The sequence below is a fragment of the Carex rostrata genome, chromosome 9, assembly GCF_964058835.1.
Source record: "Carex rostrata chromosome 9, lpCarRost1.2, whole genome shotgun sequence".
Taxonomy (NCBI): domain Eukaryota; kingdom Viridiplantae; phylum Streptophyta; class Magnoliopsida; order Poales; family Cyperaceae; genus Carex; species Carex rostrata.
This window is the reverse complement of record NC_135926.1, coordinates 1,708,925-1,730,416: the sequence shown is the minus strand read 5'-3', so window position 1 is coordinate 1,730,416 and position 21,492 is coordinate 1,708,925. Positions and strand designations below refer to the sequence as shown.

General features: G+C 34.6%; 1 protein-coding gene across 5 annotated transcripts; it reads right to left on the bottom strand.

The window, feature by feature from the left end:
• Positions 1–7,409: 7,409 nt before the first annotated feature.
• On the bottom strand, positions 7,410–11,923 carry LOC144559815 (uncharacterized). Of its 5 annotated transcripts, XM_078308942.1 has the most exons (8): positions 11,768–11,923; positions 11,224–11,281; positions 11,028–11,115; positions 10,797–10,845; positions 9,876–9,944; positions 9,709–9,781; positions 8,075–8,140; positions 7,410–7,685 (listed from the first exon to the last, which is right to left on the bottom strand). In XM_078308942.1, exons 5-8 carry the CDS (start codon positions 9,905–9,907, stop codon positions 7,617–7,619), a joined length of 240 nt encoding a protein of 79 aa, XP_078165068.1. In that variant the 5' UTR covers positions 9,908–9,944; positions 10,797–10,845; positions 11,028–11,115; positions 11,224–11,281; positions 11,768–11,923; the 3' UTR covers positions 7,410–7,616. The 5 variants fall into 5 exon arrangements, with proteins under 5 accessions (XP_078165068.1, XP_078165072.1, XP_078165069.1 ...); XM_078308946.1 differs by lacking the exons at positions 10,797–10,845; positions 11,028–11,115; positions 11,224–11,281 and having other exon boundaries at positions 11,768–11,920; XM_078308943.1 differs by lacking the exons at positions 11,028–11,115; positions 11,224–11,281; positions 11,768–11,923 and having other exon boundaries at positions 10,797–10,938.
• Positions 11,924–21,492: the final 9,569 nt, after the last annotated feature.

The window sequence follows — 21,492 nt, the reverse complement described above, 5'->3', positions numbered from 1 at the left end:
ACAGTATAATAGCTGTACAACTACAAGTTGGGCATATATAATAACTTGTACTAAAAAATGTACAAGTTGATTTTATTTACATATACTCGCCAAAATTGGTAATTTATATTTATAACCTCTGCATCTTAGGCTTGATTAAGGAGAATTTATTGCAGGAATTCTGGAGATGAGAAATTTATTTTGTGCATTTATTTTTGGATTAAGAGATGCTTTAGCAATGTACTTTTTTTTAATGATACTTAGCAACGTATTTTTTTTGAAAGATACTCAGCAACTTGTATGTTGAATTGTAGATTAACAGAGCTTAACAGATTCGAATATACTTAAAATTATAAATTAAGGCCATATTATCTTAGGCCCAAATCCAGTAACAGCCTTGTGTCACACTAACAATAATACAAACGATTTGTAGCAATCACAAAAAAACAATCATTAGGTTCATTTGTATACTTTTTATTTTGCTTTTTTATGTTTTGGAAAAAAACTGGGACCCAAAAATTTAGTACCAGCAAGGTTTTATAAGAACTCCAAATATACTCCCAAAAATAGTTTTGCATCACAGAAGGTGGTAATGTTATGAAAATTCAAATATTGTTTGAAGCTAAATTTTCATACAAAATGCAAGGATGCTTCCAAATATTAATTTGTTTTACTATTTAATGAAGAAAAAAACATGATCAGTCAAAGTCTCTAACAGTAAAAAATAGACCAAATATATCTCCTGGGACAAAGATTGCGCCGGCGGTGAACAATTGGCAACAGTGTAGCTCTGATTTGCTGTCTCTCTTTTAACTATTTTGGCTTCTTTTGCTGAGGATTGCTTTTACTGTTTTACTGTTTTACTAACCTATTATATTGCTTTTTGCAGAGAATATATGTTACAGTGTTTTCTTTTCAGTTTGATTTCCTTTTTCTCTGACAAGCGAATGACTGATTGCTATTTTTCCTGCTAAATTAAAAAAATGAAGTACGATTTAGTAAGATGAAGAGTTTAATTTTCTCGGGCACTAAAAATAATAGTTTCTGCAATGAAATCAATTATTAATATATGGTAACCAAAGAGACATAATTACTGGAATACTGGTATCACATATTTGTAATGTCAGAAACTGCCACAGGCCCACAGCCTTTTTATTTACGTGAGAAAAGATAGGGTAAGGCTAAGGTGCTATGGGTTGCATAGAGATCTACGGTGCTATGGTTCAATATTCGAGTTTTCAAAATTCAAACGGTTGATCCGAACCGTTAATCTTGTTCTCTATATTAATATGTGTTTGGAAATCAAATTTTATATTTTTTGAAATTTTTTTTACTATTTTTTTTAGATAGGTAGAAAATCAAATATCTGAATGGTGCAGAATTTTTTAAATCAACTGATTTTCTATCTATTTAAAAAAATAGTAAAATTTGGTCTCTAAACACATATTAATATGGAAAATAAAATAAACAGTTCAAATCGATCATTTGAATTTTAAAAATTTAAATATTAAACTGTAGCACCGTAGATCGCTATCCAACTCATAGCACCTTAGCCTTACCCGAAAAAGGTGAAAAGATAAAACTAAGCCCAGAAATATTTTCTGAGGAGCATGACATGGCAGGGTGAGGAGAGAGAGAAAGAGAAACAGTGTATAGAGATGAGACAAGGGACGATGGTAGAGATTTTGTCAGTAGCTTGATTAGGATATGTCCTTGTACTGTCTCTCTCTTTTCCTCTCCATAAATCACACAAGCCTCAGTCCTCATACAAAGCCAGAGAGAGAGAAACAGTAGCAATTAATTCAGAAACAGAGGAGCTGTCATGTCAGGCCAATGGTGAGCTACGCTCTGACATGAGCCAGGCCCACCAAACCCAGAGAAGAGATCTCAAGATTACCTAACGGGTAAAAGCTTTTCCGGCCCAAAAGAAAAAAAAAATACCAATATCACACAGTTTTTTTTTTTTTTCTTTTCTTTTCTTTTCTTTGGGGACCAGCGGGGCTGAAAACGGAGTGGATACTGAGCAGATAGTGGTTACCACTATCCATATCTATTTTTATATTTTTTTGGATACAGATGCAGAACGGATATCAACCAGATATAGATAGATTCGAATTAGATCGAATATTTATTAAAGTAATATTAAAAATATTAAAATTTGTTATATTTATCTAATTATAATGGTGAATAATATAAATTTTTTATAATATATATTGAAATATATGGTATATATTTACTGTTAGAATATATATTATTAAAACATAAAACCACATCAGTATTCTTATCTACACGGATATTCAGATATCTGATATTCATATCTAAGTTTTTAAATATTATCCATACTGGTTTCACCCCTACGACCTGCTCCAATCCGTTCCTAATAAAAAAATTCAATATCGCCTCCAGTAGGGTAATTGTTTAGGAATTAGACACAATAATATTAAATAACGAAGACAAATTTTACACTGTACTATGTTAGTAGGGGTGTCAACACTGTACTATGTTATCGGATAACAAAATGTAACGTATAAATAACGGATAATACAAATATAATAATTTTTTTGTTATTTATTAAATAAAAAATTAAAATATATACATTCATTTCACACATGATGGTCATGCTAAGTGCACTGCAAATGAAAAAATCTTTACCGATAAGCTTACGAAAAAAAATCTTATCTGTACTCATCTTATCGAATACGGTATAGATCAGATAAACAGATAAAAGGGTGCCATTGACACCCCTATATGTTAGCAAAAAAAAAGTAAAAATAAAATTTGTTTTTAACTTAATTTCACTCAATTATCTTAATGATAATTCCAGGATACATCCAATAGTGTATTAATGGTCGGGCGGGTACGGGTACCCCGGGTATACCCGGGCACGGATACGTCTCGGGTACGGGTATGACGGGTACTAGGGTATACGGGTACGGGTATGTCGGATATTTTTTTTTCAAAAACCATACCCTACCCGTCCTATACCCGTACCCGTGTACCCTTGACGGGTAGGGCGGTCCGGGTACGGATAGGGCGGGTACGGGTATTTTTTTTTTTTTGCTGTTTTTTTCTGGTTTTTTTTTTCGTTTTTTTTTCATTTTTTTTCGTTTTCTTTCCTGATATTTTTTTTTTCTGTTTTTGTTATGTGTTTTTTTTACTTTAAAACAATAAAATATAAATAAAAAAACAGAAATTAAAACAGAATTTTAAAAACATAAATTAATAAACAGAAATAAAAAAACAGAAATTAAAACACAGAAATTAAAAAACAGAAATTAAAAAACAGAAATTAAAAAACAGAAATAAAAAACAAAAATTAAAAAACAGAAATAAAAACAGAATTTTAAAAACAGAAATTAAAAAACAGAAATAAAAACAGAATTTTAATAACAGAAATTTAAAAACAGAAATGAAAAAACAGAAATTAAAAAACAGAAATTAAAAAACAGAAATAAAAACAGAATTTTAAAAACATAAATTTAAAAACAGAAATTAAAAAACAGAAATTAAAAAACAGAAATAAAAACAAAATTTTAAAAACAGAAATTAAGAAACATATTTTAAAAAATAGAAATTAAGGGTTTGGGGGGAAATTTGAATTTGGGTCGGGTATAAGGGTACGGGTACGGGTAAGGGTAGACGGGTACCCGGGTAGGGTAAAGTCGGGTACGGGTATGGTCGGGTAGGGTATGGTCGGGTATTTGTCCAAAAAAACCGGTCCGGTCCGGTTTTTGCCCGTACCCGTGTACCTGAGTACCCGACCCATACCCGGACTCGGGCACGGGCGGGTATGGTCGGGTATACCCGTTAAGGGTATAATTAATACTCTAACATCCAACTATTATGATGCATGATGTTTTAAAAATATTTTAAATCACTTAAATCATCACTCTTTCACCGTAAAACTTACATTTAATTTAATTTTTCTAAAGTGAAGTAAAAACTTAGTACATAGTAAAGATAGTAACCGCGTTATTTTAGCTTCATGTAGCATGCAAATAATAAAATCAAAATAAAAACACATGTGCCTCATAAGCTGCATAAAAATCAAAACAGCGCTGTTAATAACTTATTATCCGGTCAGAACTGGAGGATTCTTTTCCGTTCTGGTGCCTTCGATATTTTGCTTAATTTGGTATACGTACTTCCGTTTGTGGGTCAAAAGTAGCATAATTTTTTCTGTTTTCGGAAAGCATTCATAGGGTCCCACAGGAACAGAGACATATTGTCCCCACCGTCATACAGTGACTACCGACTCCGGAGTAACCAAGAGCATCTATTTATTTTTTTTTTAAGAAAAAACCGACGTATGAGTGGTCCCCTATCAGTTTTATTCAGTTCAATTAGTCCGAACTTAATTGTATCAACAATCTGAGGTGAATACATCACACCAATCTCAGATATTGGATTTCGAATCACATCTTCCGTTTCATTTTGAGAAAAGTATCTTAATCAGACATAATATTAAAAAATTATATACAATTGTCATGTTAATGCTGCCTATATCAGGACAAAACCAAATGAAGGCCAGAGCAGGACTAAATCAAATGCAATCAATCAGGAATTCAGGATACAGGTTGAACAAGAAGCATACAAACATATATATTGAAAGAAAAAGGTGTTAAAATTCTGAGGTCAAAAGCAATGATTCTGAGCTTCTTATATATATGTTGATGTATGTTTGTCTTGATTCAACTGCTGCTGCGTGGAAAACAGCTCACAAGCACTTACCAGTGAGGCAGTGACTACTAACACATCAGAAATGCACTGATCAAGGAAGGACTCAAGAAATGTGGTGCCAGTGAGTCCAATGCACTTCAGGGTCAAGTTTTTTTATTATTAGAAATTTGAAAAACAAATAACAGAAAAGATGAATCTATTTTTTTCGATCTTTTCCAGAACTAGCTTGGCGGGGAGCTGTTTTTTAGTTTCCAAGTTTTTATTTTTTATTTTTCTTCACCCCCACTCACAGGTTTTCCTCCCATAAAGTTGCCATCCATATAACCGATTATGGTTAATATAAATTAGGGCATGACTTTTATTGTTTCTAAAAAAAAAAATTAAATCCAGTCTCACTATTTTCCATAAGTATTGTGACTTAATCATATAAAATCTAAAAGCTACTTAAATCAAACTATTGATTCAATTCTAGTATGATTATGAAATATGCATGTTCTCTTCTCTCCTTTTATCTTCCACTCGGATTTTCATTACAAGAGAGGGCAATATGATGGCCTCATTTATTTTCCAAAATGCATGACTTTTTTTTTTTGTTGAAAGTCAGTGGAATACAATTACTGATTTGGTCACAATTAAAGTGGAAAAAACGTGCCGTAACTAATACGTCGTGACTTTGATCTCGTGCAATGCCGTGATCAAAATGTTGAGGGGTGGTCACGGCACGTGAGTCACGTTGTAACTCATGTGCCATATTCAAAAGTAACTGATTACATTTCTCACGTTTAACTATTTTTTTTTTTCATAATTTAAGTTAGTTTATTCAAGATTCACCATTTGATTAAAGACCTAACGGTCCTAATTACATGTGACTCGTGTGATTACGTGCCGTGCCAAATTTTCAAAATCTAATCACAGCATGGGACACGCTAGTCACGGCATGGAAAAATCAGACGTGCCGTGCCATTCCGTACCGTAACTGTGCTGTCCAGTGATGGAGTTAGCTCCGCCGTGCCATTTGTCCCACTCTAGTCACATTGGCCTCTATCTCTTTATCTATTTATAAAAAATATCAATCAATTATTTTTCGATAACTTTATATTTTTTTTTCTAATTTCTAAAAATAGAAAAAAAAAATGGTTAAGGGTACTTACTCGGATATCGACTGTTGAATTGATATGAATGGCGCATGCTACAGTGCAGTACAGAATCTGTCCGTCCACAGAATCCACGTGGGTTTTCCTTATTTGGTCACTTGTTATCATTTTATGTATAATTAAATATCGTCATTTATGACTGTGTGAGATGAACAGAACCAAGCCAGGTGCATTTTTCGATGTTCGTATCGAACCACCTTGTGACCATTGGGTTTTGGCTGTGTCTAGCAGTCTATAACACAAATCTTTGTCGTTTTTTCTTTCTGTTAAAAGCGGCTATTTAGTTTTATTTATTTGTATACACAATATTCGCAGAGATTTGTATGAATACCTAAAAAAAAAAGTTTTTACTAATATACCCCCGATTTATTTTTTTAAATTGCCCCAACGTCCAGCATACAGGCGGTCCATTATTCCACCTAACCGCCCGGGACAGAGGCAGTCCATTGAGGACTTGACCTCCCATAGGCCGGGCGGTCCACTATTTTTATTTTTTAGAGATCTTAATATTTTTATTTAAATAATTTTAAAGAGCTTTAATTTTTGGGACGTGATATGAGTACCCGCACTCTCATACCCCCATTATCCCTCCAATTTTATTTGTTCAATCTCATCCACATTTCTCATGATCTATAAGGAATTTTGCGAATCTAAAACTACGAACTTTTTCTACTCAATTTTATCTTTCAAATGAGATCCATGATGATATACTTTCGAGCTCGTCATCACACAAGTATTTATACCTCGTCATTTAAGTATTTATACCTAGTATTTTTCACATATAACACTGCTGACATTTAAAAGTATTAATATCAAGTATTACAAGTATTTATACCTATGCACGGAAATATTTATATCTATGTGGTCAACTATTTTTGTTAAAGAAAGGTTGACGCAAGGACGATTAGAGAAATGTGATGCGGAGATGCGGAGTCCACAATTGGGGATAAATACTTACAAATATAGGTATAAATACTTGCACGATGAGGTATAAATACTTGCACAATGAGGTATAAATACTTGTGTGACGATGAATCCGAAAGTACGTCATCATGGATCTCATTTGAAAGATAAAATTGCGTAGAATACATTCGTGATTTTAGATTCGTAAAATTCCTCATAGAATGTGAGAAATGTGGAAGATATTGAAAAAAAGAAAAAAAAAAATCCACCTCTAAAAACGTGTATGATTCTTCTCCCATGTAGTTTGAGTGGTCCCTCTATATAGTTATATCAAGTTAGACATGCAAGTATTAATATCTTAATTTGCAAGTATTAATTTATTATCTTCCAAGTATTTATACCCATGAATTTAATTAAACTTTGAAGATCATAGTGTTGTGAATAAATTTAATTAAACTAATTAGTTAAGTTAGTTTATGGGAAGTTAAAATCTGTTTAAGAGATGGGGATACAATGCGGATACTGGAGTGTGGGGATTGAAATAATTATTCTTAATTTTTTTGTTTAGGGCGTATGTCAAAAAATAAAACATTATTAAATATATTTATGAGTGATATTGTAACTATTTATAACTTTGATTTGTTAGTAATTGGTGTAGCATATTCTTGATTTTAGACATTTATACTTAATATGTACATCTTATTTTCAATATTTGATACTCATTGCTCTTTGTTAATACCAAAAACTAGCTTGTAAGCACAACTAGGGAGAAATAAAATGATATTTCTCCAAGTACCACGAGTAATGCATCAACGGTTAGACTATATAATCGTAGCTCCGTTCAAACAGATCATCATGCTACAGTTTCAGGTCACCTCAGTTAAATCGGTACTATATTCACTATGATTCCTTTGATGATTCATCATTGCCAGCTGCGTTTTCTCTTGGCGGCTGCTTCATGTTTTTTTCCTAGATAAAAGGGAAAAAAATGACAGCAATTTTAGCTATTCTGGCACTAAACATAAAATGGTCCCAAAATTGAAAATCAATTCATATTAAAGCAAACTGCACAGGTGCCCATATAAATATACAAAGGATTCTAGGGTTCGGTTGTCTCCCCAAAGAGAGACAATACAAGCTATGACTTGAAGCAGATCCCCAATAAAATAAGAGAGCATGTGCAATAAAAAAAAGGAAGGCTTCAACTAAAAGGGTACTAAAGTACCCGCTTAAGAACCAACTACGCAACCAGTATACACCAATACCACGTAACAAACAGTGATGAGTGGGTATTACAATAGTAAAATAGAAGCCAATAACAAAAACAAAACAAATAAAGACCAGTCTAATGGGTATACCTTTCCAAGGAGACCCTCTGCAGACATTACCTCATATAACTTGTGCATCAGCATCTGCTCTTCAACCTTCACATTACAAGTACATGGTTAGTGAAATAACAGATGTTAACTGGTCATGATTTTAAGTTGATGATTTACATATAGAATCCCCAATATTACAATATAACATTCCATTATTGTATGATGCAACAATCCAAGTGAGGAAACCAAACAAACAGATCTGGTTCAGTCAGACCGGAATCCCATATTTCTTTCTTTTCCTTTTTTTAATATTTATTTTTTCTTATCAACGACAATAACGTTAATACCGAATCAACTGATAACTAACTATCAAGCGTTTAAGGTAGCATAACCTGAGAAATCAATAATCCGACTGGCACATGACTTCAACCCAACCTTATATAATCTTAAGGCAGAGCTGACTTTAAGTTGACCTGTATCATACATCACCTTAACTGACATGTGTTCCCCACCTAACCAACTTAAAACATGACTATAGCCCGAAACACAGAGCAGACAAAACATAGAAGCAAAGAAGACTTGAACTCATGAATGAATAGCCCCACCTAAGAATTGAGATTACCATATATGAAAGGTACCTCACTACAGAGCAAATCGGAATTTGTAGATTATTTTACCTAGTGCCAAATCTGAGCAAATCAGTTTCAGATCCTTGATTCAAATCAGTTTCAAGTCTTTAAAAATAACAGAATCAGTTTCAGATCAGAAAATAGATCCAAAACTGATTTGACCTAGTGCTGAATCTGACCCAAAGTAATTCGGAATTTGTAGGCAGTTAACATTCAGTAATAGTAAGAGAGGTAGTGAGAGAAGAAATAACAAATAAAAGACAATAAAGAGGGACACATGAAATTTCAACAAAGAGAGATTTAAATTCAGGGAACTGCGTTAAGAAATTATGGGTTTGTGAAATCAATTAATAGAGCAATTGAAGTATTGCCAATGGTTGTTTTCTGAATTGGAACTATGTACATATTCTGTCCTCTTATTGTTCATTTGTCTCACATATTAATTGGGGTAATAAGCCCCATCAATTCTTCAGTCCTTGTTGAATTGCAAAACAATATTGAACTTTGCCATAGATTTATAAACCTGGCAACCAGGAAATTACCTATATTTTAAAAATCCAAGAAGTAAATAAGAACAACATTGAATGATAATGGAAAAGGTAACAAGACAAACATAACTAATTTGACTCCTTTATCAAGTACATAATTGATCAAGCTTCTACGACAACAAATAGGTATAAGACCTGAGCTCAAGTCAACTGTTTTGTAGGCACACACAAGGCCATGGCAAAAATTCAATCAAATTATAAATTTATAACACATTTTTGGCTATTAAATTAAACTACTTGACTAAAAATAGATTAGACCTGGACCGGAACTTCACCATGCAATATTTTAAAATGCATTATGACCCAACTAACCCATTTGCTTATTTCCATTATCGTGCAAGTAATGGTTTGAATATTTCGGTTTCTCTTGCCTTGATTACTATTTGCTGCATATTTTAGACCTGACCAATACTTTATACTAATTTATAGCGAAGAAAAACCGTAAAAGCATTGAAAGAAGCCAATCTAGTTCTCCAAATAGAAAGCAAGTTTGAACCTGAAGTCGATGTAGTTCATGAGATATTGCACGGTACGAGTCTATCAGACACTCATTTTGTTTCTCAAGATGCCTACATAATTACAGAACAAGTTTCAGCACAATATTCACACAATGTAATAAATCAGAAAAAATATTTGGGTGAGATACTTTTGAGAATAAACTACTTTAGTGTTTTGCTCGAGTGCTTTGCTTCCATTTCCTCAAGAGAGCTCTGATTTCGATATACCAATATCCTGAATAAAATAAGAAAAAAAATTTAAAAGAAAGCTCCTCATCTTAAAAGGGGACTGAAAAATAAAAAAAATGATACAAAGTGCACTGTGCAAATTTTGCTAAAATGCTTAGAAGGGAAGATAAAATAAAAATAAGAAGAAAGACAGCCTTCCGCAAGCAGATATGAACAGACTTACACTTGGCAGGTGTCATTTCCCCATCGTGACAAAGCAGGGCTTTGGAAATTTTGGGAACATTGGAACGGAATTTGTGTATTTTCGGTGCAACTGATTGTATTGAGGGGATATTGAAATATTTTGTAACTAATATTAGTTTCTCCTACTCCTAAGAAATGTAAAGAAAAGAGAAATTGATAAAGAGATAAAAGCTATACATAACTATTTCATTGGATTCATGTCCACAAAAGGAGTAAAAAGAAGACAATCTAAAACATATAATTTACCAAAAAAACTCCCGCAAAAGAACTCTAAATTTCTCCCTTCCTAGCAACGGATGATATTAAACGTCTCCTATTATTGGACGTCATTCATCTCTTAATTTATTATCTAAATTTTCTACTGCAGTCATTACAACAGGAGAGCTAATGAAAAAGAAAGTAATAAAATCGGTTTTTAATTTCTTGCAATCCAAATCTTGTGTATTGCTTGCTTTCTCCAATAGAGGAACAGAAATCAAGCTCTTTTTTTCCAAATATATGATGCCTCGCTGCATATGTTAGAGGAAGGGAGACCTAACCACTCTAGCTGATAGGAAATAAAAGAGAGAGAACCCCTGCCAAGTTTTCAGAGAGAGAGACGAAGCACAGAGGGATTGATTATGACCTTAAGCATGAGAGAGAGAGAGGAGCTGACCTTTGGAGAGAGGGAGCGCTGCCGAGACAGATGCGAAGCAGTGGCGAAGCTAGGAATTTTGTTAGGGGTAGGCAAGCATAATATAAATAGTTGCAAAAAAAAGAAAAATTAACATAATATAAGAAAATAGGGTACTGACAATAATGAAATACCAAATTTATCAAAATTACCCTATAAATACAAATATTAAAGGAAATAATGTGGGAAGAAATAAAAGTGAAGGAGAAGTACTGTTCGCAATGGCTGATTCAAGCTTACTCTTGCCTTCAAAGGAATTATCCAGGGATAGCAACACACACGATAGAGAAGAGAGGATTTCCTGAAATGTACAAAAGGTTCTATAAGAGTTCTTTTATATATATACACATAATATCCCCTGTGAGCAATGCATTGATGTATAACATTGTAAAATTAGATCTTTATTTACCAGATAAGTAGGTGAAGAATTCAACACACCTAGATTAGTTGGTTCTGTATAAATTAACCTGCGATAACCCAATACAAAGTTGAGATCAAAACAAAAGGAGAAAAAATCATTTGAAAATCTTTCACACGTATATATAGAATTGTAACCCTTTAATTAGTCGGTCACTGGTACATCAAAATCTAATAGTTATAATTTATGTGAAAATTTAATACTCTACTCTTGCAATTATTCAAAAAATTCCTACGTGCCAGCAAAATCTGAAAACATGATCAACCAAAGATACTAAACATGATCAACCAAAGATACTAAACATGATCAACCAAAGATACTAAACATGATCAAATGACAGAAATATAATTGTAACCCTGTCAAAGATAAGATACTTAACATGATCAACCAAATCTGAAAACTTCCCAAAATAGTACATGCTTTCCAAAAAAAAATTAAAAAACAGTGCGTGAAGCAGCATCATTAGAGCTTGATTGATTCATTAATAGGGCTTGATTGATTCATTAACAACAGAGGGCAATTCCAATAAGCATACCAGTAGAGGCGGAATTAGAGGCGGCTAGGGTTACTGGTGGCAGAGACGGGCTGCGGTGCTGGCAGGCGGCGGCGCGGCCCGTCTATTCTCTCTTCGTGCAAGCGCAGGCGGAGCCGCGGAGGGTTGTGTTTTCTTTTCCTTCGCGCAGGGCTCTCAGCAGCGCAGCGGAGGTTTGAGCGTTTTCTTTTTTCTTTTAACTGAATTCCGAGAGTCTGGGTTATTGGATTTGGGTTTTGGGCTAAAGCCCATTTAATAAGCCCGGTTCAAATTTTTTTTTTCCAGGGATAGGCACTGTAGAGAGTCAACTTCGCCCCTGATGCGAAGAGATATCTCCGGATGTATTACGAGAGCGATGGAAGGGAAGGGATGGATCCTTTTTCGGGGCGGGGGCGGTGATGATGGATCATGGATCAGGGATTCCATTCTACCGTAAGAAGCCCAAAAATGTTTCTGGTCTATAAAGTAAAATTAGGTCTAATTGTGTCCACTTTAATAAGTCCAACTAAATTAAGTCATGAGACTTGTTTTTGTTTGTAATTCAATCCATTGAGAAATACTGCCCGAAAATTTCTACTAGTCATTAAATGAATCAAGACTGTCTGATGGACATCGGATCAAATTTTATCTAATGCCCACCATATCAAATTTAATCAGATTAGAACTGTCCAATTCACACTAAATTCATGAAAAAAAAAACTTTCATATTTAATTTATATGGTTGAGGTCGACTTTGGATGGGACTTAAAAAATCTGAATGAAAACAAGGAGCCCAACTAATAAGCCCAAGATATACTTGTGTAGATTAATTTTACCTTATAACGGGCTTGGAAAACTAAAAGCCTGGATGACTGACTTTTATAATAAATATTAGGTAGCAAAATGCAAAATTTCACGTGTAATATGCAGTATAGATTATTTCTGAATTTTATGGAATTGATTTTCCAAATGTTATCAAAATTTCAAGAGCAGTGTATTCATATAATATGTATTCACAAATTAACATTAACAAGAAGTTAACTTGTCTACTTGTTGCAATTTTGTGAATCTTATAATTCAACAAGTTCATTTAATAATTTATGTGGATTTCCATTTTGAATTAACGGAAAACGAATAAGCATAGTGTTGTGAAAGAACAAATCAAATTGAGAAATCAAAATGGGATATATTGTAGTGACCTCATTGAAATTATTCCAATTTTGAAAGCAATTGTTACTATTTTTTTTTACCATAACATGATAGTTAAAGTGCATAGATTTTGGAATAAGATTTACCAGTATACTTTTATTCCTCCGTTTGTTCCCCTGAAATTAATTTTCTTTACCCCCTGATGTAAATTTTTAATTCATTGAACTTACAATAAATAGATCTCGGTATCTTATGGACCAACTTGTATTCATTAAATATTGCTACCGCTAATGAAACATGCATCTTGTTTAAGCCGTTGGTCTGAAGTATTGTAATATCAAACTGTCTAATTGCACAATCATTGTTCCGTTTTTTTTTTATTTCCTCTATTTGGCATTGTTGGTAATTAGAGGCATCATATATATAATAATTCAAGGGATGTTTATTATATGCAAAATTTCTTTTGAGGGGACAAGACCAAACTTTAGACGATTAAATAAGGATAAAGATTCCATTGGTTCCCTAATTTTGATAAACTATGATTTTTCTGTAGAATAATTATATCATTCCTCTCTGTCCTCTCATTAATCCCCCACAATCTTTCTACAAATTAACTTCCTTAACTGTCTTTTATCCCTCCATTAATTCCGCTATACTTTAATTATACTGTAATTTTAATAACAATGATCGCATTAATTATAGTGTCCTCTAATAACAATCCCCGCTAACAATTATTTATCCGTCTATTGGTGTTCAAGAAAATATTTACCATTGTTCTAACAAGTATTTATCATTATGTCTCAGAATTATTTATCATTGTCTCTGACATGATAATACTTTGATTTGATTAAATATTACTTATTGACAAGTTTAAGAACAAAGTTCAAGAAATTATTTATCATTGTTCTGACAAGTATTTATCATTATATCTGAGAAGTATTTATCATTGTCTTTGACGTACATATGTTTTACTGAAAATTGCAATTATGTCTGAGAATTACTTATCCATGTAACATAAAATATTTATTCATGCAACATAAAGTATTTATCATTGCTTCTGAGAAGTATTTATCGTTGTCTTTGACATACATATATTACTGAAAATTATAATTTAAAGTTGATAAAAATTGATAACAACCAATTATTAAAAAAAATAACGTTATATGGTTTAAATTATTTATATGAAAAATATACATTAAACTTCCGTTGGACCGATTATTATATATGAATTCATATAAAACCATAGATAATACTAACATATTTTAATTCGTGCAACATATATACGTATTGCCCTTTGTACACATACAATCTCATGTGATCTAATCCGACAGAGTAGCATTAGGGTAACTAACTATATATTTTATATATACTAAAAGTTAGTAGTCTCATTTAGAGTCATCAGTCTTTCACAAACACATTCAACTTGACTATTGTATTGGGGATACAACTACCCTCTTCTGTTGGTATCTGGAGACACTACTATGGTGCAACAAAGACCTTCAATTGGAGTGTTGTATTAGAGTTGCAACTATCCTCTTCTCTTGCCATATGGAGACATTATTAGAGTGTTGCAAAGACCTTTAATTGGAGTGTTGTATTAGAGTTTCAACTACCATCTTCCTTTACCATATGGAGATACTACTAGAGTACTACAAAGACCTTCATTTGAGTACTGTATTAGGGTTGCAACTATCTTCTTCCCCTACTATTTCAAGACACTACTAGAGTGAAAGAAAGACATTCAATTGGAGTGTTGTATTAGGGTTGTAACAACCTTCTTCCCCTGCCATCTGGAGACACAACTAGAGTGCAACAAAGACCTAAATTAGAGTGTTGTATTAGGGTTACAACTCACTCTTCTTTTTCCATATGGAGACACTACTGGAGTGCTACAAAGACCTTCAATTAGAGTGTTGTACTAGGGTTGTAACACCTTCTTCTCTTGCCATATGGAGACATTTCTAGAGTTCTGTAAACACTTTCAATTGGAGTGTTGTATTAGGGTTGCAACTACCCTGTTTCCTTGCTATTTGGAGACACTACTAGAGTGTTGCCAAGACCTTCAACTGTTGTATTAGGATTCCAACTACCCTCTTCTCTTGCCATCTGGGGACACTATTAGAGTTTTGGAAACATCTTCAATTGGAGTGTTGTATTTTACAACCACCATATTCTCTTCCCATCTAGAGACACTAGTAGTGTTCTCCAAAAACCTTTAATTGGAATGTTGTATTAGAGTTGCAACTATCCTCTTCCCTTGCCATTTAGAGATACTACTATAGTGCTGCAAAGACCTCCAATTGGATTGTTGTATTAGGATTGCGACCACCCATTTATCTTGCCATCTAAAGAGACTATTAGAGTGCAACAAAGATTTTTAATTGGAGTGTTGTATTAGGGTTGCAACAACCATATTCTCTTGCCATCTAGAGACATTACTAATGTTCCACAAAGGCCTTCAACTGGAGTGTTGTATTGGGGTTGTAAATGCCTTATGTTTACTCTACTATCGATTCACAAGCGCATGAATCTATTGTATAACATAGATTATGGTGTCGATCCGTAGGGATGGTGTATTAAGAGATATAAGGTATAAACTAAGGTCTAGGTTATCGGTTCCTTTAGGTTAGTTGAGTGTGTTTTGGTTGATTGATTGTTGATTGCTCGGTAGTAATGTTGAATTACAATAGAGGAGTAGTAGTAGATTAAGTGTTTAGAAGATAGGCTTCTAGGAAATTAGACATTTTATCATTCAAACTTGTTTAATCTAGGTTCTGGTTGTCATAACAATAGCACACAGTCTGTCACCAACCGCATGCTATTGCTAATACCTGTCAGTTGTAAAGTTACTTAGTAGCATGCAACTCTGTCACCATCCGCACACGTCTGGGTAAACCGTACAAAGTTTAGTTTCTAGTCCAATCGGAATCGCACACGGTTTGATCAGAACCGTACACGCCCTGCATTGGTATCAATGCGATCTGAGAGCTGCTAATTCTGTTTTAGTGTTGTGCGCTGGGTCGGTTGTCACAACACCCTAATCAAGTAAGTACATGTCTAGTACTTAGAACAATTGCATGAAGATTAATGACAAGTCCTAATTACTAATATTTCACAATATCAATAATCAAGATTACCCCACTACTAATCATGAAATGCGACATTCGTCTGCTAAACCACATCCTAATAGATTCCTTTACTGTAATTTGAATACAAGCGGTCAACTGGTCAGTCATGTTCTACTTGTATCTAAAATACTTATATCCTTAGGATATTGGTTAACCTCCCAATTAAGGGTATGAATGGATTGTACACTCCATTCATACGAGGTCACTTTAAGCACACAATAAACAAGAACATAAGGCATAAAGATCTCACTAAAAATTCAGATCATAGTGCAAAGATAATTATAAATTAACAACTAGATTAAACTCATAAGAATTCAAGATTACATGTCTTCACCCTAGAAAAGGGCTGCTTAGCCGCTCATGACGGGTTCAACAACAACAAAAGAGACAAAGTACATAAAGAAAGAGAGCAGAGAGAGATGGAGGGAGAACACCTATGTTGTCCCTTATCTTATGCACACGCCGTCTTCACGCCTTATCTTTTCTTCCTCTTCTAATGGAGACTTTGCTATTCCTTTTGATTACTCCTTTGCATAGCCTCCACTAGAGTGAAACCCTAGTTCTAAGTGCTCTCAGATGTGTATATTTGATAGGGGTCAAATAAGTCACTATTTTTCCTATCACTTAGCCTATATTATTGTTATTTATGGAGTTACAATTGCTTATTTTTTAGAGAATCAGATTCCTTTTTGTTATTTCACTTGATTTTAGAGAATTGTATATTTTCAATGATATTAGAGCAAAAACAGGCATAAAACATGCAATTCTGACACCTAAGCCTCAGGCGCATGGACGCTTTCATCCGCATGCTACTCGGAAGAGCTATCGCAGGAGGTTATAACCTCCCATGTGGATCTCAGCCAAACCGCATGCTATTCCAGCATCCGCACGCAAAAACTGTCAGAACAACAGTTATAGATCTAACTTCCCAACTAAGGCCTATTTAAGTAAATTGATGCCTGAGAAAGATCTCTCTCTCGAATCTCTTATACCACAGAAGAAAATACACATCAGAGAGCACTTAGAATTAGGGTTTCACTCTAGTGGAGGCTATGCAAAGGAGAAATCACTAAGGAATAACAAGGTCTATACTAGAAGAGGAGGAAAGAACAAGGCGTAAAGACAACGTGCATGAGATAAGGGGCAGCATAGGTGTTCTCCCTATATCTCTCTTTATTGCTCTCTTTCTTTATGTACTTTGTTTCATTTGTTGTTGAAACCGCCATGAGCGGCTAAGCAACCCTATTTTAGGGTGAAGACATGTAATATTGAATTCTTATGAGTTTAATCTAGTTGTTAATTTATATTATCTTTGCATCTGAATTCTTACTGAGATTTTATGCCTTGTATTCTTGTTTATTATGTGCTTAAAGTGACCTCGTATGAATGGAGTGTACAATCCATTAATACCTAATTGGGGTTAATCATATCCGAAGAATATAAATTATCCTAGATACAAGTAGAATAGACTGACCGGTTGATCGCTTGTATTTGAACCACAGTTAAGGGACCTATTAGGATATGGTTTAGCAAACGAATGTCGCATTCCATAACTAATAATGGGGTAATCTTAATTGTTGATATTACCAAAGGTTAGAGGAATGACCGACCAAGTGAACTCAACCCTTTTGTAATATTAGTAATTAGGACTTATCGTTAATCTACATGCAATTGCGCTAACTATCCGACCGGTACTTACTTAGTTAGGGTGTTGTGAGACTGACCGGAGATCAATACTAAAATAGGATTAGCAGCTCTCAGATCGCATTGATACCAGTATAGGGCTGTACGGTTCAGGCCAAACTGTGTGCGATTCCGGCTGGAGTTGAAACTAGACTTTGTACGGTTTATCTAGAACGTGTGCGGATGGTGACAGAGCCGCATGCTACTGAGTAACTTTGCAACTAACAGGTATTAGCAGTAGCATGCGGTTGGTGATAGACCATGCGCTATTATTATGACAACCAGAACCTAGATTAAACAAGTTTGAATGATAGAATGTCTGATTCCCTAGAAACCCATCTTCTAAACACTTAATCTACTATTACTCCTCTATTGTAATTCAACATTACAACCGAGCAACCAACAATAAATCAACTAAAACACAATCAATCAACCTAAAGGAACCGATAACCTAGACCTTAGTTTACATCTTAGATCTCTTAATATACCATCCCTGCAAATAGACACCCTAATCTATACTATTCGATAGATTCATACGCTTGTGAATCGACAGTAGAGTAAACATTAGGGTTATAAATGTTATTAGCATTGATTTCCACCCTATCAATATTCTTCTGTGTTTCGAGAGTGTGTCCTCATTTCGAGGCGTTCTTATATTTATATAGGCCTTAATTAGAAAGTTAGATCTGTAATCGCTGTTCTGGTAATTTTTGCGTGCGGATGCCTGAATAGCATGTGGTTCGACTGAGATTTGCACTGGCGGTTATAACCGTTTGCGATAGCTCTTCTAGGTAGCATGCGGATGAAGACATCCGTGCGGTTGAGGTTGAGATGTCAGAATTGCTTGTTTTATTGCTATTTTTTCTCTAATATCATTGAAAATCTACAATTCTCTAAAATCAAGTGAAATAACAGAAAGTAATATGAATCTCTAAAAAATAAACAATTGTAACTCGATAAATGGCAATAATATAGGCTAAGTGATAGGGAAAATAATGACTTATTTGACCCCTATCATGCTACAGTAATCAGAGAGGAAGAAGACCTCTATTGAGCCTATTACAATGGAAATTTGAGGGTTTTAGCAATTCTATAGCTATTAGTAAGGGGTTTGGATATGTGATTGTTGTTTTGAACATGGGTATAGGAAAATATTAGGGTTTAAGGTTTTGCATCAACTGAATTGGTTTCATCACATCCATCAACTGTTCGGTCTTGATTTGTTGACTTCATTCCATGTGTATACTTGGCAGGGGATCACCCAATTAGCTTTCAACAAGTCATTGATCCTGTGTTGGACATTTCATAGCATTTGGATTGCATTGAATGGAGTGTATGGCATCTCAGCCCTTGGTTTACTGACATTCCAAAAAGGAATGATGAATTGCATGACTCTAATCCTCCAGGAGAAGATTATTCTATTTTGGAGTCTTCTCAGATCCTTTTGACACGTGTCCAGGGGACCATTTGGCATATTAACAGCTATAGAAGCATAATTTGGCATATTGTGCATTGAGGCAGTGGCCTTTTATGCGGCTTTTCATTACATAACATTTTTTTTTATCAAATTGACACTGCATACAATGTCTTTTCATTTAAAGAGTTCCCCTCCAAACATCATAGCTTAATTTGAACTGTAGCTTCCTATCTTCATCTCCTCTTCTTTCTTGGCTGGAATTAAAGCTGCTGAAAAGGAATTCTTCTTTGAATTTTGGGCAGGAAAAAGAGGGGAGGGTCATCGCTTAGGTTTAGGTGAGCTTTGATTCAATTCCTTTTTAATTTGATTGAATTTGGAGCATGGATGAGCTCAGGGTGCGAGAGAGAGAGAGAAAGAAGAAGGTGTCAGAGGGGTGGGGTTCGCTTGTCAGCCCCTTCTGACTTGACCAATCTCTCTTCCTTTCTTTTCTTTTTCTTGGGTGCGCTTGGCGCTTGGTGAGCCATTTATCAGCTTAAGTGCGGCGCATGTGAATTGAAGGGATCCAAGTGTTGAGGTGCTGGTTTTAATTTAAACCCCTTCATTTAGATGAGTCCTGTCTATCATACATCGAATCTCTGACAATTTTGCTTATATGTTATATCTTGGTAAGTCAGGTTCATCCATCTTGGCTTATCAATGAATTTTGATCTAAGAGGCTGACCTGTGGGCCCAGGGTGTCAGATCATGCTTGGTAAATCCCAATTTGTACCCAGGATCACTAGGTTATTTGCTAGGGTACTCACGCTACGTGGGCACCAATCAGAAGCTGCCATTTTCATCAAATTTTCCAAAATTCCATAACTTTTCAACCATTTTGAGTTAGGAAATGTATAATATATCAAAATTCATGATTATTTGTGTAGATTTTAATCATGAAATTTACTTTGTGGAATTTGTACCGATTAACATATGATTGACATGTTAATTGGTCAATTTGATTTAATTAATTGAAATCATGGTCCAGATAATCATTTTCCCATTTTTTAGGTACAACAACTACAAATACCTTCAATTGGAGTGTTGTAATATAGTTACAACTACCCTCTTCTCTTGCCATATAGAAAAACAACAAAAACATTCATTTGGAGACACTACTATAGAAGCATAATTTGGAGACACTACAGAAACATTCATTTGGAGACACTAGTATTAGGGTTGCAACTACCCTCATCCCTATTCATTTGGAGACACTACTAGAGTGCAACAAAGACCTTCACTTGGAGTGTTGTATTAGGGTTGCAACGACCATATTATCTTGCCATCTTGAGACACTACTAGTGGTTTACAAAGATCTTCAACTGGAGTGTTGTATTGGGGTTGCAACTACCCTCTTCTCTTGTCATACGGAAACACTACAGGAGTGTTGCAAAGACCTTTAATTGGAGTGTTGCATTAGTGTTGCAACTACATATTGTTTTTCCATTTGGAGACACTACTAGAGTGTTGGAAAGACCTTTAATTGAAGTGTTGTATTAGGGATACAACTACCCTCTTCTTTTGCCATCTTGAGACACTACTCGAGTACTGCAAATACCTTCAATTGAAGTGTTGTATTAGGGTTGCAACTACCCTCCTCCCATGCCATCTGGAGACACTACTAAAGTACTACAAAAACCTTTATTTGGAGAGTTATATTAAGGTTGCAACTGCCCTATTCTCTTGCCATCTTCAGACATTACTTGAGTGCTGCAAAGATCAGCAATTGGAGTGTAGTATTAAGGTTGCAACTACCCTCTTCCTATACCATTTGGAGACACTACTAGAGTACTGCAAAGACCATTAAATGGTGTCTTGTATTAGGGTTGCAACTGCCCTATTCTTTTGCCATATGGAGACACTACTAGTGTTCTACAAATACCTTCAACACGAGTGTTATTTTGGAGTTGCAACTACCTTCTTCTCTTGTCATATGGAGACATTACTGGAGTGTTACAAAGACCTCCAATTGGAGTGTTGCATTAGGGTTGCAACTACCCTCTACTCTGGCCATATGGAGAAACAACTGGAGTCTGCAAAGACCATTAATTGAACTGTTGTATTAGGGCAACAACTACCCTGTTCTGTTGCCATCTTGAGACACTATTAGAGTGCTGCAAATACCTTCAATTGGAGTGTTATAATTGGGTTGCAACTACCCTCTTCCCTTGCTATTTGGAGACAGTACTAGAGTACAACAAAAATATTCATTTGGAGAGTTGTATTAGGGATGCAACTACCCTCATCCCCATTCATTTGGAGACACTACTAGAATGCAACAAGACCTTTAATTAGAGAACAGTATTGGGGTTGCAACTACCGTCTTCTCTTGTCAT

Excerpts from the sequence above, each read along its gene's own strand:
- LOC144559815 (XM_078308942.1), bottom strand. The coding sequence starts at position 9,907 with ATGGAAGCAAAGCACTCGAGCAAAACACTAAA. Across the intron at positions 8,141-9,708 it reads ATGAACTACATCGACTTCAG|GTTGAAGAGCAGATGCTGAT; the intron begins GTTCAAACTTGC and ends TGTAATGTGAAG. Across the intron at positions 7,686-8,074 it reads CAGAGGGTCTCCTTGGAAAG|GAAAAAAACATGAAGCAGCC; the intron begins GTATACCCATTA and ends CCTTTTATCTAG.